The 17378-nt window shown below is 38.2% G+C and overlaps 1 protein-coding gene across 2 annotated transcripts in view; it reads right to left on the bottom strand.

The window, feature by feature from the left end:
• FYB1 (FYN binding protein 1) overlaps positions 1-17378 on the bottom strand; it is a 157470-nt gene that overhangs the window by 138384 nt on the left and 1708 nt on the right. Inside the window, exon 1 of one of the 2 annotated variants that reach the window (XM_019737301.3) lies at positions 15972-16061. The exons of the other annotated variant lie outside the window; for it this stretch is intronic. Within the exon in view, the coding sequence (XP_019592860.2) occupies positions 15972-15974 (3 nt within the window). The 5' untranslated portion in view covers positions 15975-16061. Of the gene's footprint in view, positions 1-15971; positions 16062-17378 lie in introns of those variants that run through there. 2 annotated transcript variants of the gene reach the window in all.

The raw sequence follows: 17378 nt of genomic DNA on the forward strand, positions 1-17378 counted from the left end.
TCCAGCCTCACACTGGTTTCTTTGTTTGCTGGATAATTAACAACAGAAAGTTTAGAAATTCCCCAACTCGCCTCCCCCAGATGAATAATTTAAATAGTGTGCATCTCCACCCTATTTTGTTGGGGTAGCTCTGTTCTGCTGTTAAAAAAACTCCACCCAGCCCTGAAATGCTGTCTCATGCAGTTGTGGGTACATGTGGTAAAATTAGTTTCTTTCGAGTGAATGTCCAATTGTGATAAAGTAAACTCAACTACTTTCCTTTCGAAGTTGTAATAAACAAAACTGCAAAATTTTTTTTGGACAGTGTCCATACACTGACAAATCAAAACGTATTCATGTAAATTAATCCTCTTAAATGTCTATCTATTAAAGACTTTTTACTATATTTCACATGAATTCTTTCAACTCAATGCCTGTCATAGATCAAATTCAGCAGACGTTGATTTCAACTTTACTTCTTTTGATCTTTGCCAGATTTACATAAGTGCTGAATTTATTGTCGGCTTATCAGTTTTTATAGTTAAAATTCAACTATACAACACTGATTATAAACTTTGGTTTTATAATTCTACGAACTGGTTTTAAAAGGTATAAAGCAAAATCAGAAAATTTTAATGAAAAGAGTTAATTTTTATTGAATCAGTATTTTTTTAAAGACCATATAGCATTTGTGGAAAAAGTGGGTCTTATAAAAAAGTTCCCAATATGAAAGAGAAACATTCTTTAAATACGCATTTGAATTCCCATTCTTAAAGCACTTATTTTAACTTAAGTTTGTTTTGCAGGTTCTTTGCATATTTTACTTACAAAATAAATAATTTAGAAATTTTTTCTATGGCTTTTGCTGTGCGACAGGCATTATTCTGAGGACATTCATATATAAACCTATGTAATCCTTATAATAACCTTAGTAAATTGGTATGATTATTCATTGCTTTTTACACATGGGGAAGCTGAGGTACAGAGAGGGTAGATTGTTCAAAGATAATGGCAAGCACTGAGATTCAAACCCAGAAAGTCCAAATTCAGATTAATTTTAAACTATGTTCACTAAAAGTTTATCAATTTCCACTTAGAATTCCGGAAACACTGGATAAGAGTTGGCATAAGTGATCATCAAAGTGGGCTAAGCAGTAAATGAATAACTAAAGCAAACTTTGACTGGGTGCTTGAATCATTTGGGGAACTTAACAGAAAAAAGTACCTGAGCCCCACCCAGGTCAGCTGGATCAGAATCTCTGGAGGGGCAGGGGCCAAAGGGTGGGGGGGAGGAGCTCATACAACTGTATTTTAAAGTCTGGCAGGTGATTCCAATGTGAATCAGTTTGAGAACCACTGATTCAAATCTCTTTAGCTAAGTCTTAGGACAGTGAACCTCGAACTCTAGCCTGCATTTCATTCACCTGGAGGGTTTGTTAATACACAAGTAGCTGGGTCCCCCTTCCAGAACTTCTCATTCAGTCAGTAATGGGTGGAGCCCAAGAATTTCTATTAATGCTGCTGGAACATTTTGAGAAGCACTGTCTTAATAGGTTGAGATAGAGACAAAGGGAGGTGGGTGATGGAGACCTGGATGAAACTGGACTAATTCTCCCAGTATCTCATCAACCCTGATTCTGACACATGTAATTTGTTGACTTGTCCAATACCACTGGTCAAGGATAAGGGGAGAAAAGAAAAAAGAAAAGATATGAAGCTCAAGGGAAGTAAGGGAAAAGAGATAGAGAAAAGAAAAAAACAATTTCTGGTCAGTAAAGTTTCGCAGCTCTCCCACTGACCTAACCACATGTCAGTGATAGATAGAACATAAAACAAAACAAAACAAAAAGTTAAGGATAGCTACACTCAAAAAGAAGATAAACCTTTCTATATCAGAAACAGAACAGAAACACAAGGCAATGAGTGACACTGGAACACTGAAACACTGGCAAGGCAGGCTGATGGTTCAGGGTATGGAAGCATTTGTTAGTTCAGCTCCTATAAGACAGGATAACCTGAAAACCTGAGTTAGTGTCAGTTCTTGAAACCAAGTGCAGGGACAGATATGCTTTTCCTCATCCTTAGCACCATGAAAGGGGACCAAGTGATCAGCTGCTGAGAATTGCCTTGGGATATACCAACATTTCTCAACTGGAGATGATTTTAATAGAGCATGGTTGGGGGTAAGGAGCACATTTTGTAATATCTGGAAATGTTTTTTGTTGTCACATTGAGGAGGGGTGGAGGTGCTAGTGTGTAGGGACTAGAGACGCAGCTAAACATCCTACAATGCATAAAAGTGCTGAGGTTGAGAAATCTTGGGCTAGACACAGTCTCAGAGCCACAATCTGGGCCAAGATGCCAGTTCACTTAATAGTGATTGTGCATTCAATGTACATTACTGTGGGTCTGGATCACACAGCTGTCAGTATAGACCTGGTTCTGGAATGGAATCTTCAGGAAGAAGTAGCAGAGATCAGCATAACACTAGAGAATCTGGAAAAAAAGGCAGGTAGGAAGGGAAAACCAACCAACAAACCAACCAACCAATCAACCAACAAAACCTTTTCAAAATGGGTCTGCAACACAAAATTCCAACATATGAGAAGAAAACTATTAATAAGAAATAAAAACCCAACAAAATCAACAATTGGAAGATGGGTTTACCTGAAATTAAATTAAAAGAACAATTTGAAAATGACTCTAAAAATGCAGGATTCATCAAGAGACAAATAAATAATATCCATAGGAAAATCATATCCATAGGAAAATTATTTGAAACAAAAATAGGCAGACATTATGAAAGAAGAGGTGGTTATAAAAAGTAACCAATATAAAAAAAGTTGGAAATAAAAATATAATTATTGAAACAAAAGCTCTATATATGGAATACAATCTAGATTGGACACAGATAGGGTGAACAACTGTCCTGATCTGTCTTGGGCTGAGAGGTTTCCAGGACCAGGGACATTAGTGCTAAAACTGGGAAAGTGTTGGACAAGCAGACAATTGGTGATGATATACACAGGTGAAGAAAAACTTAGCAAATTGGAAGATAAAGTTGATAAACTGATTTATAATTAATCACAGAGAGACACAGAGATAAAGAATTTGGAAGAGCAATTAAAATAATGGAGGGCAGATTGAGACTATCTAACTTTTACCTAATAGGAGCTTTAGACAAAATAACTAGGAAGGAGTAAATGGTAGAATGGTAGCTTTTGAAGAAATAATAGCTGAGAATTTTGCAGAATTGAAGAAAGTTATAGACTTTAGATTAGCGACTATAGCCTATGGGCCAAATCCAGTCTGCCACCTGTTTTTATAAATAAAGTTTTATTGAAACACAGCCACAGTTTTATTGTTTATGATTGTCTATGGCTGCTTTCACGCTATAATGATAGAGCTGAATAGTTGTAACAGAGACTACAGGGCTTGCAAAGCCTAAAACATTTATAATCTGGCTCTTTACACAAATGATGTAGATTTCTGCTTTAAGTTGATACTCTGAATAGGAAATAGAATAAGTGAAAATTAGTTCACCTCTCTATGAGGAACAGTAAAGCTTTAGAACATAAATACCTTAAAGAAAATGACAGAATTTCATCTACAGGAAATTACAATTAGACTTACATCAGCAACAATAGAAGTCAGAAGCCAATGGAGTGAGTATGTAAAATGCTGAGGAAAAGTAAGTATCAATTTAGAATATTTATACACAGCTAAACAATCATTCAAGAGTGAAGTCAAAATGAAAGTTTTTAGTCATTCAAAGACCAATATACATTGTAGCATATATTACTCTTCTTCCAAATTGGTCCCCATCTCTGTCCTTACCCTGAATGCGTGAGGATTATACACTCCTATGCTTCTGTCTTATTTAGCTGAGGCATGACCACATGATTTATTTTGGCCAATTAAATATGAGTGAAAGTGATATACACCTCTTCCAAGCAGAAGTTTTAAGAACTAGAAATAGGTCTGGAGGGTTGGATTCAATGGGTAATTACATGTATTTAGGTCCTTGGGAGGATAATAATAGAAATACTAAATAATTGTAGAAATTATTAGATAATAGTGAGAGCATATGTACTTGGATAAGAAGAAATATCAATATCAATTCAGACCAGAAGAGTCAGATGTAAAAAAAAAAAAAAAAGATACATATACAGAGAACAAACTGATGGTTGCCAGAGGGTGGGTGGGGGGGGGGTTGGGGAGCTGAGTGATAAAGGTGAAGGGATGGAGAAATACAAATTGGTAGTTATAAATTAGTCACGGGGATATAAAGTACAGCATAGAGAATATAGTCAGTAATGTTGCAATAACTATGTATAGTGCCAGGGCTATACTAGACTAATCACTGGGATCACTGCATAAATTGTATAAATGACCAATCACTATGCTGTACACCTGAAACTAATAAAATAATATTGAATGTCAACTGTAACTGAAAAGAAAATTAAAAAGAAACAACGATAAACATGGAATTTTATGAATATATTGACCAGTATGACAGAGTTGGAAGCCTGGAAGCAGAATCATACATATATGGGAAATAGACGTTCATGATGGAAGAGGCATCAGAAAGCAGTTGGGGGAAAGAATAGACTAATTTAAATAGTACTAAATTGTTTATCCATGTAAGAATATGTTAGATGTCTACCTCACAACACAAGTATAAATAAAACCCTGATGATTAAAAGCCTAAACATGAAAATTAAATCTTTAACAATTTAGATGAAAGTTAGGAAAATATTTTTAATAGTTGGGGGTCAGGAATAACTTCTTTAAAAGAATATCAAAAGCAGAAATATAATAAAAGGCATACGTTTAAATTGGACAGCATTAAGATTTAAAATTTCTATATAAAAAAGAGATACTAAAAATAAAATAAAGAAGAAGCCATAGATTGGAAACATGAAACTCACAACACATATAACTTACACAGGATTAATGCCTAGAATTATATAAGGAATATACTTAAATCAACATGAAAAGGCAATCCATAAAAAAATAGATGAAGCACATAAGAAAATATACAGAAAAGATTAACTGAATGGTCAATAAATTTATGAAACCATGTTCCGTCTGAGTAATAATCAGGAAAATTAAAACAGCAATGAAGTAAGGCTTTTGCTTGTAACAACTTTTTAAAACTATCAATAAATCTAACAATACCAAGTTTTAGGGATGATGTAGAGAAATGGAAGCTCTCATATGAGGCTGGTGGGAAGTGAGTTGTGCAATGACTTTGGAGAACAATTTGCTAACATTCAATAGATTTGAGAGTGCATGTACTCTCTATGCAAAAGAATATTTATTCCTGTACTGTTTAAAATGGAAAATAAGGACAGCAAATTGAATGTTGCAAAACAGATGGATAAATTGCAATATAATTACACAGCAATTCAATAAATTGAACTAGAATTGCATGTGTCCAAATGGATATATCTGGAAAACATACCAATGTAAATTTGTAGAGTGCAAAAAGGCAAATGCAGAAATCATAAAAAATAAAACTGGGCAAATCAATACTATATGTTATTTTATGGATACAGGCAGATGAAATAAAAATATAAAAATATGTCTGGGAAGACAAGATATCACTTTCAGAGCAGGCAGTCCACTGCTGTTGGATGGAGGGACATGGAACTGGAAAGGGCAAAAAGAGGGCTTCAAATGTCTTTTTAAAATTATTATTTTGAAAAGATGGCAAATGGCAATATTATGGCAAAAATGATAATATGAGTGAAATCTGGGTGGTGAGTGTGTGAGCACTTGTTGTTATTTGTTTTAAACATGCCATAATATTTTTAAAAAGAGAAGGGTATGAGAAGAAAGAAGAGGCAGATAAAATGCACCTCCAAAAATAAGGGAAGTGATGTTGATGTTACAAAATTGAGAGCTGGAGCTCGACAGCCATTTGCTTCAAGAACAAGGGTGCCACACACTTAGTGTGTGCTAAAATGTGCTCTAAGAAGTAGCTCTTATTTCCTCCTGTGTGCATCAACGTGTAGGTGACAGAGATCTCCTAGAATTTGAACCTCTCATTCTTGGCTTAAAACTCGCATGTCATAGCAATGGGAATTTTCTTTTTTTAACACAATGGGCTAGCTCTTACTGCAAAAGGTAAGAGGCGCCTTTTGCAGAAGAAGAGGATAAGAATAAGTCAGAGAGTAGGGGTCGCGTGGGGGAGCATGTGGAGCTGAATGGATTTCTATTTGGGGATACCAATATATCATTAAGGAATGTGATCCATCCCATCCAGCTTACATGATAAGGATAAGATTCATAATTCTACTTGAAAGAAGTGGGTTGGAACCTCAGCTCTCACAGGGATCCTTCATCAGATTTCAAACTCTGATTTCCCTGTGACACCAGCTCTCAACTGGGTTTCCATTGCAGCCCCTCAAATTATTTGCACATCCCCAAATCCATTCCCCTCAGAAACCTTACATTTATTCTCTAACTTGGCTGTGTTCAAATTTAAGGCCCCAATTTTGAAGGATGAAGGGGAAAGGGTCAATATTTAAGTCCCAGGCCACGATCAAGTCTGTCTGGTGAGGATGCACGTCATTTCAGAGGTAGCCCTACTCTCAAAATGTAAATCACATAATGGCACTCGCTCCTTTGCTGAGGAGCCTTCCATGCCTCCTGGGGTGAACAAAATAAGACTGAATTCCTTGTCATGGTGTTCTAGACTCATCAGTTAGGTGGCTGCTGACTATGTTTTGAAAGCATCTCTTGCCACTCTCCTATTCTCTTGTTCATCCTCTAAGCCATCCTGGACTTCTTGTAGATCCAACTCTGCCCTGCCTCACACCTTTTGTACCTGCCATTGCCTCTGCTAGACATGGTCTTTACTACCACTTTTCCAGTGCCCAGCTCATTCTCATTCTGGTGCAGAAAATCTCAACCCTCACTTGCCCTCACCTCCCACATCAAGGTTTCCATTTAACAGGTCTCACTTGGGAACTTAAGAATGTGGATAATTTATAAGCTGCTCCAGATAGTCTAATATGCAGCCAGAGTCGAGAGCCACTGCCTTAACTTAAACCAGAAATCTAACCAGAAACCAGACTCCTATCTAAGAGGACATCTCTTCTACATGCTCTATCTCAGCAACTTAGTCACCTCCTTCCGCGGTCACTACAAGGTATTTACTTCTGTGTTTACTTTGATTAACTTTTGATCTATCACTTCCACAGAACAGTGGTCTCCAGGTGCCTGCACCACCACCATCTCATCATCTGGGAATTCATTAGAAATGTGAATTCTCAGGCCACATCACTGACCCTGCGTGCGATTCAGGTGCATGCTAAAATTTGAGATCTACTGCAGGAAGAGTAAGCTACAGGAAGCCAGGACCCCACCTGTGTGGTTCACCCTGCGTTCTCATCTAGCTGAGCCCCAACATGGAGCAGGAGCTCAATAAACCTTGGTTGAATGAATGAGTCATAGCATATTTCTTTTGTCAGTAGCTCACATGTGAACTGAAAGCTGAACGAAGGGAGCAAAACAAACTAGCAAAAACCCCAAAACATGTTTCATTTCTTAAAACCTTCTAAGATTTATTTATAAAAGATTTTTCTCCTCACTAACCATGAACATACATAAATTTGTGCGTTGTTAGAGATCTGTTCCTCCCTTTTTCCAGAAAATTATACAAATTGAAATGTACTTAAAAATACTTGTCTTGTGGACAGGTATTATTTTATTATTTCTGTTTTGGGACTATGCAGTGAGCTGCTTTGTCTAAGATGGCAGAGTAAGTCAATTCCCTTAGAGGCAGACGTTTGAGAGGCAGAATCCTATTACCCATGTCCTTCCACTTCTAAAATGCGGAATTATGTTATAAAGGACATTGGGGAACACCAAGGCCAACTCTGTACCTTAACTGAGAAACTCGAGAGAGAACTGGAAAGACTGGATGAATTCCTTGCCAACTTCCCTTGCCACTGCATGGCTAAAACCCATTAATCTCGTAGCTGTTGAGCTTGTCCTCACAAAATCCTATGCACTTTTGTGCTTTATTTCCACAAGTTTCCATAGTTCCTCTACGTTACCCATATGCTATAGGGAGAAGGCAACAAAACGTGAATTTCCGATAACCACCTGGGTTATGACATGGTCCCACTTTCTGATTGTTCTGTTTCTGCACTCACCATGAAAGAGGTGGGGTTAGTCACACTTGTAACACAGCAGATGAGCTAGGGGGAGGGAAGACATTTGGTAATTTAATCCTCCTTTCTAAACACTGGGATGGAGAACCACAAAACCAGGAACCCCTCCAGCCTCCCATCCGAATGGCTTCTGCTAGATTTCGATAAAGGGAGCATTCTGAAGATCAGACAATTCATAGCGGCAGTAATAGAAGTAGCGGCAGCAGCTGATTCCCAAATCTAACCAGGATGGTCAGCAGCTTGAAGAAAGGTATTTAGTACTCTGAAAGCCAGTCCTGGGCTTTTCTTGGAACACCTTGTTGTCTTCTCTGTACCTACTTTTTCTCTGATGCAGCATATTGTGCTCAGATTCCAGTTCTAGTATTTAATAGTTGTGTGACTGTGAGCAAGTGATTTACTATTCCCAAGACTCAGTGTACTCAGCCAGAAAATAGGAACAATAGCAGGTCTCACATATGTTAACTGCCGTTCTCATTCTCTTCCAGTGTTCACTGAGAATCTATATGCCTCCTTAGGAAATTATTTATTTGGGACTGGAAGAAAGGAAACCCATACTCATCTAGTGTATGGCTGGTGCCTGCACTGTAATAGGTGCTTTATAATTGCAATCTTGTTTACTATCCTCAAGAACACTGTGGGATAGTTATCATCATCATCATCATCATCATCATCATCATCATCATCGTTTCAACACTGTTAAATAAAGAAACAAGCTCAGAACTTAAATGACTTGTTAAGAAAACAAAAACAAAACATACACTAGTAACTAAAGAAGAAGGCAGGAATATAGCCTTTTGACTATTCTATAAAGGCTTTCAAGGAGAAAGTTTTTTTTCCCCTTCCTTTAGTATGTTACCTGCCTTTCTGCAGCTTGTCATAGAAACAGCAGAAGCAGTATTGGTGGAGAGAGAAATTAAGGGAAATGTACTTTCTTTTTAAGTATAACCTGACATGCTACAAAGATAAGAATGTATATACCATAATTGCAATTGGGAAATTTATTTATCATGCTACTATATAGTAAGTAAACTTAAAATACATTGTTTAACAAGACGGTATCTTTTGTTAAAAGTCTTAAATATATGTATTTTTTTAGCAGTTCTGCCAATGAAAAATAATCAGGCAATCTGAGGTCAAGATAGCACAATAGGAAAATGCTGTGCTTACCTTCTCTCACGACCACATCAAAATTACAACTAAATTACAAAACAACCATCACTGAGAATCACCTAAAATCTTGCTGAACCAAAGCCCTACAGTGAAGGACATGCAGAAGAAGCCACCTCGAGGTTGGTAGAGGGGCAGAGACGCGGAACAGGCTGATCCCACACCTGTGTGTGACCATTAAAAATTGGGAGGGATACCTTGGCTATGGAGGTCCCCCTGAAGGCACAAGGGGTCCCAGCCCCTACCTAGCCTAGGGTTCCAGTGCAGGGGAGAGAAGTCCCCATAATTTCTGGCTGTGAAAACCAGTAGAAATTGTGGCTGAGTAAAACAGAGGGGCAGCTGGAGTCCCAGACGTTCCTCTTAAAGTGATTGTGCAAGGACTTACCGACAGAATCACTGGCTCTGAGCTCCAGCACTGGGGCAACAGCTGGAGAGGTGGCAGGAACATATGGTGGGGAACTGAGCTGTCTGGCTTCAGGATGGGAGTTGAAAGGGCAGCATTCTCCTGGACGGAGGAGCTAGCGGAAGCCATTGTTTCTTTGTTGAGCCCTCCCCCATCTCTTCGTGCAGACACAGGTGGCTGCAATATCTGAGTCTGCATCAAGCTGGCTAATGCCCTGATGATTTGAGACCCCGCCCCACCCAACTTTGGGCACATCCACACTGCTTCCAGTGGCTTTTTTGGTACAAACCGCCTGCCTTGGTGTCTTGCGGGGAGTCATGCGGGGTCTCAGCTCCCGCTCCCTGCACAAGAACACAGGTGTCGTGCAGGGCGGCCTGAGGGGGCTCTGGTCCTGCTCCCCATATAAGAACGCAGGATGTGGCCAGGCCCAAAAGGAACACCCACGGAGCCATAAGTAGGGAAGTCATACCACTATGGTCTCACTGGAGGCTAGGTTCACCGGACGTGCGACCTGCTGTCCGCTTTTCTGCCAACCGACCGATGACTCTCCTCCACTCTCCTCGACTCTGCTCCTATACTCTCCTCGACTCTCCTCCGTAGCCGCAGCAGTTATATTAGTGGCCAATGCCTCAATGGTTACAGCTGATGGCCATCTACCACCCGAACCAGCACCCCTCCATATGAGGCCGAGAGCTTGGAAACTGCTTTCTGGGTCTCTGTCCCCACACTTGGCTCATGCTGTAGTCTTTCCTAGGGTCTCTCAAAGCTTTGCAGAACCCAGACAAACAGTATCTGGCTTGAACATGTCCTATACCTCTGGCTGAGCAGCCCTAAGCATGATACTAGTGACTAGTGGTTCATGGCTTGGCCTCTCAAGGCACTTCCAAGCACGGCATGGCAGTGGCCATCTGTGGATTTCTTTGTGTCTCCTGCCGGGTGGCCTGGAGTGGGGCACTGGCTGCGGCTCAACTTGAGCTATAGTGGATCCTCTCCAGGGTGGTCCTGGGGCTGGCGCCCCCAGTAGCCAGCTTCAAAATGACCTGGAGCATCACCCAGCCACCCCCAAGAACAACACATGCAAGGGGCAGGCACAAGAGCCCTGCTGAGGCAGATCCTGCACCGTAGGGTCAGCCCCTGCACAACAACTCTTCCATAGTAGTCACAGCCAGTCCTTACAGCCAATGAAGGTCATTCTCTCTCATTGATGTGCAAATGGCAACAAAGGCTCAACAACAAGATGAGGACACACACAACCCGCAGAAAAAACACACCTAGAGTGCATGGCTCATGTGACCAGGAAGACTGCACCACCGAGCACCACAGCACATCTAGTACATAAGGCCACTCTACTAAGACCAGGAGACACAGTAGCCCTACTTAGTACATAGAAACAAACACAGGGAGGCAACCAAAATGGTGAAACAAAGGAACATCTCCCAAATAAAAGAATAAAACAAAGCTCCAGAAAAAGAACTACACAAAATGGAGGCAATTAATCACCAGATGCAGAGTTTGAAACACTGGTTATACAAAGTGTGATAAAAAATATAGTGAATGTATAAATTTAAAAAATGTATTACAGAAAAAGACATATTTCCATTAATCCCTCTTAAAATACTCCCCCTCACTTAGAACACATTTATCCCATCATTCTTGCCACTTTCTGAAGAATTCTGGAAGTCCTCTTTCATGAGTGTCTTTACTTCATCCTCCATCATGACAACACTTTGTGTCACACATTGCTCTGGTATAGCAATTTCTGTCAAACAAAAACATTATGGTGTGACCTCATCCACCTTATTCATTGGATCTGGCACCGTGCAACTTCTGGCTCTTCCCCAAAGTCAAAATGACCATGAAAAGAAAACATTTTCAATCGATTCAGGACATTGATGCAGCCACGACAGAAGTCACACGGTGCCAGATCCAGTGAATAAGGTGGATGAGGTCACACCATAATGTTTTTGACAGAAATTGACATACCATAAGCGATGTGTGACATGGAGTGTTGTCATGATGCAGAATGAAGTAAAGACATTCACGAAAGAGGACTTACAGAACATTTTCAGAAAGTGGCAAGAATGATGGAATAAGTGTGTGAAGTGAGGGGCAATATTTTGAGGGGCATTAATGGCAATGTGTCTTTTACTGTAATAATTTTTTAAAACTTAAACATTCACCGTGTTTGTTGATGACACCTCATTAGGATACTGAATGAATTCAGTGAGAACTTCAACAAAGAGATAGAAAACATAAAAATGGAGGTAGAAAACATTAAAAAGAACCAGTCAGAAATAAAGAATACAATAATGGAAATGGAGAATACATTACAGGGAATCAACAGTAGATTAGATGAAGCAGAGGATCAAATCCGTGATTTAGAAAATAAGGTAGTAGAACATATCCAATCAGAACAGTAAAAGGAAATAAGAATTCAAAAAAATTGAAGAGAGTTTATGGGGCCTCTGGGACAACATCAAGCTTACCAACATTCCCTTTACAGGGGTACCAGAAGGAGAAAAGAGAGAGCAAGGAATCAAAAACCAATTTGAAGAAATAATGACCAAAAATTTCCCTAACCTGGTGAAGGAAATAAATATACAACACCAGAAGCACAGAGAGTCCCAAATAAGATGAAACCAAAGAGGCCAACACCAAGACACATCCTAATTACAATGCCAAAGGTTAAAGACAAAGATAAAATCTTAAAAGCAGCAAAAGAAAAGCAATTAGTTAACTGCAAGGGAGCTCCCATAAGACTATCAACTGATTTCCCAACAGAAACTTTGCAGGCCAGAAGTAATAGCAGGAAATATTCAAAGTGATGAAAAGCAAGGACTTACAACTAAGATTACCCAGCAAAGCTGTCATTTAGAATTGAAGGATAGATAAAGAGCTTCCCAAACACGAAAAAGCTAAAGGAGTTCATCACCATCAAACCAGTATTATAAGGAATCTTAGAGAGACTTTTTTAAGATGAAAAAAATATATATGGATAATAAAATGGCAATAACTACATATCTATCAGCATTTGCTTTCAATGTCTATAGATTAAATGCTCCAATCAAAAGATGGGGGAGCTGAATAGATAAGAAAACAAGACCCTTACATATGCTGCCTACAAGAGACTCACTTCAGATGGAAAGTTACACATGGATGGAAACTAAAAGGATGAAAAAAGATACTTCAAGAAAATGGAGACAAACAAACAAACAAACAAAAAAGCTGGGGTAGCACTACCTATATCAGACAATACAGACTTTAAAACAAAGCCTATAACAAGAGACAAAGAAGGACCTAGTAATCCCACTTCTGGGTATTTATCAGAACAAACCCAAAATGCTACTTCCAGGGGACATGCTCATCCATAAGTTCATTGCAGCGTTATTTACAATAGCCAAGATATGAAGGAAACCTGGGTGTCCCTGAATGAATGAATGGATAAAGAAGAGGTGGTATATATATACAATGGAATATTACTCAGCCGTGAAAAAAGAATGAAATCTTGCCATCTGCGATAACATGGATGGACTTAGAGGGTACTGTGCTGACTGTAGTAAGTCAGACAGAAAAAGACAAATGTCACCTGATTTTACTTATAAGTGGAATCTGAAAAACAAAATAAATAAACAAACAAAACAGAAACAAATTCATAGATACAGAGAACATTTTGTTGGTTGCCAGATGGAAGGGGTTTGGGGGTGGGTGAAAAGGGGAAGGGATTAAGAAGTACAAATTGGTTGTTACACAGTAGTCATGGGGGTGTAGGGTTTAGCATAAGGAATATAATAAATAATATCATAATAACTATGTATGATGTCAGATGGGTACTAGATCTGTCGGGATGATAGATATGAGAGGGGTTAGAGGCAGGGTGAGAAAGTTGAAGAGATTAAGAAATACAAATTAGTAGTTACAAAATAGTCATGGGGATGTAAACTACAGGGAATATAATCAATAATATGGTAATAACTATAGGGACAGGTATGTACTAGACAGGGGGATCACTTCCTAAATTGTGTAAATATCTAACCACTATGCTGTACACCTGAAACTAATACGAAATAATATTGGATGTCAACTCTAATTGAAAAATTAAAAAAAGGGAGGGAAGATAAAGAAGAGTAAGAGGTTCAAAATTCCACATATAAACCAAATAAGTCTTGGGGATGTAATATACAGAATAGGAAATATAGTCAATAATATTGTGATCGTGTGGTACAATGTCAGATGGTTGCTGGACTTATCGTGATCACTTCTTTAGCATAGGGAACATGATCAGTAATGTAGTAATAACTGCATAGTTCACTAATATATTGTATGTTAGCTATATTTTAATGAAAATCTTTTAAAAAGGCAGAAAAAAAGAAAAATAATCAGACAATGTATATAAAAAAATGATTGTGACAGTCTTGTCTGTATTACCATAAAGGAGGAAAAATAAAATAAGAAGCCAAAATGTCCACATATATTGAAACAATTATAATAAATTATGGAATACTACACTGCCATTAAAAATGATTTATCATTAGAAATAATATATAACTCAGATATTTTTCAAAATATTTAAATAAAAAATCAGATAAGAAAATGGTTTATAAAGTATAGAAAATTATATTTGTAAAATATATTTTAAAGTGCTGAAATTCTAGAACTGGTACTAACTTAACAATGATTGCCCCCTAGGTGATAGAAAATTTGCACTGTTTTATTTCTACATATCTATATTTCTAAGAAATTTTCTTTAATAATGTGTTCTTTTTATAATAAGAAAGTGATAATCTCTTAAGAAGAGATTATGTATTATGTTATACGTAAGAAAGTGCTTATGTATTACAGCAAACATACACTATCCAGTTAAACTTTTTTCTCCCTGCTATTATCATCTTGTTTCCCCCAAGAAAATCCAAATAACTCTTTTAATCCACAAAGACCTTGTTTATTATTGAAGAGAATATCAGTAATTAAGGTCAAGCTATTTTCTAAGAATCCTGGGCCTAAAGACCCAGTTTGGAAATAATAAAGGGACTTGTAAGTCCCACCTTAATAAGTGACTACAATCCTCTTACAGGTATGGCTAGGGAGAGTCATGTGCTACGATTTTCTTCACCACTATGCATTCTTCTCCCCTATGACTCTGAAACTCTGACCCCATCTCTCTTCCTTCTCCTCCCTCTCTCCTCTATGGCAAGGTGACACTCTCTCACCTCCACACTTTCCCAATCTGGCTCAAGAACTTCCAGCCTACAAACACAACCATGAATGCTTTGTCCTCTCCATTCCAATGCCTGCAGTGCAATCCCTCCCCCTGAGTAGGAGTCATGGTCTCAGTCCACATCTCCTCATTGGGAGCTGGCAAAGGAAGTGAGCCTCTCCATAATGACAGAAGGAATAACCAATCTCCAGGTTTCTGGGGGCTGGGGAAGGGTGTGTGTGGGATGGACAGTTGGCTCTCTTCTAGCCTTTGGGAGCATAAATATACTACATGTATTAAGAACACAGCCAATTTTTACAGAGAAATAATAAGAAACGATGTAGCAGAATATTAATGCCGTAGCTCAGCTACATTACAGGTTAAGCTAGATTTTATGGTACAGCTGGGAACCCAGTCACAATTTTAAGTATGCTCTAAATAATGGCATTTAATTAACTTCGGGAACGAAAACCTGTCCCTATGGTTTGAACTATTTGGGCTTTGTGTGCTTCTCTTAATTAAAGTAATAAAATGTATTTTTTAAACAAAAGCGCTCCTTTTTAAAAAATCTACTGTGTGGTCAAAATGGCACTATGATCATCACAATATTAATATAATTGGCGCTCTCTTCTAGGATCCAAAGTGTTCATAATAGGAAATTTGAATACATTGCTCCCTATGGCACCCAGCTATCTTAAGAGGCAAAGGCAAAAACATACAAGTTTTCTTTCTGAGGGCATATTGACAGAAGAAGACCTTAAAATGGAGGCATTCTTTAGTTTAACCCGAATGTCACTTATTCACTATTTCTTCCTCTATTTTAAAGGCTAGAATCAGAAAAGGGAACTCCTGAAGCCACAGTCTCTCAACTGGTATAATAAAACCCCAGCAGCTTTAATAGCAAATGGAACAACAACGGGGCAGACAAAAATTCCCAAGGCTTGAGGACCTGGCTGTAAAGCACCCCCACCCCTCTGCTCCATGTAGCAAAGATTAGATGTTTTCCAGGACACCAGGGAGAGCCATAAAATCGATCACTTACCATTTTTATTGAAAAGAGTTGATGTGCTTGGCACAGGGCGCCCCCGAAGATGCTGTAACTTGGGCAGTGAATGTGCAAGTTAGCTTTGCAGAGTGTACTTCCTTTTTTAAGCTGTGTGGTCTGTCCAGTTTTCACACATTGATATATAAGGTTTATTTGCATGTTATCTTAGCCCTCAGAACATTTGTATAACTGGCCAGGTTTACCCAGTTATTACACTTTAATAATATGAGAAAAGCTACAGGTGAAGTTTTGAAGTCAGAAAGTTGACCACAAGATTTTTTTTAATGTGTCTGAATATTAAATTCTGTGTACATCATTAGCCTGTTTTTTATATAAAGTCTGTATTTGTGGATCTATTATCTATCTATCTATCTACCTATCTATCTATCTATCTATCTATCTATCTATCTATCTATCTATCTATCTATCTATCATCACCTATCTATCATCTATCTATCTATGTCTACCATCTACCTATCATCTATCTATGAATGAAGGACCCACGCCAAAATGTTAACAGTGATTGACTTGGGTGCAGGTATTATTAAACCTAATTCTTGTTTTGTGCTTTGCTGAGTTTTTGACTTTTCTATTTTAAGTATATAGTGCTTGTTAAAAACAACTATGATCTTAAAAGAACAAAAGGATCATGATTATTTTAATCACCAATTCCAAATATATTTAAACCAATCTAGCCAATATTTAAATGATGGAAATATGCACAAGCTTATCATAGATGACATTCATTTCATTAAAAATATAAAGTACTTTCAATCTAGGTTCGTGTGTTAATTTTTTAGCACTTTTTGTTAGCATCAAAAGCCTCAATCCCTCATACTGTTAATCTAGATATTCTTGAGCTAAGGCCATGGCATTTGATCCTGAGTAGTCAGATTTCCCACGAATCAACTATACTACCTACCTAAATGTGTTCCGGTACATGGATTTATCTCCTTTATTTTGATATATTGTCTGATACTAGAGTAATTTCAAGGGCAGAAGATAATCTTTGTTTCCTATTGCAAAGGAAAGTCAACTGATTCCTTAACTTGGGGTTGCAAATTTTTAGATCTTCTTGTAAATACTACCAAATTTATCTAGTAGAGGGGCACCTAATTTCTTCATTTGATAATTAGCTAATACTAATTACTACCATGACAATACAAAATCCTTTATTAAAAAAGATGTTCCTTATTATGTATTCCTTCAAGTGAAAATGTTTTTGAAAATCAAGGTGTAATAAGACATATGGATAGAATCATTGCCAGGACAAGGCAGGAAGGCAGGGCAGGGGCAAGTTTCAGGGATAGAAAAGAACCTGACACTGCCCTGAAACTTGTAAATATTTGAAAGAGGTTTGGGGCTTGAGGAGTAGTCAGGAAGTGGGAGGGTGGTCAGCCACCT

This window comes from Rhinolophus sinicus, chromosome 3 (assembly GCF_057876585.1).
Source record: "Rhinolophus sinicus isolate RSI-liver-muscle chromosome 3, RSI-T2T, whole genome shotgun sequence".
NCBI lineage: Eukaryota > Metazoa > Chordata > Mammalia > Chiroptera > Rhinolophidae > Rhinolophus > Rhinolophus sinicus.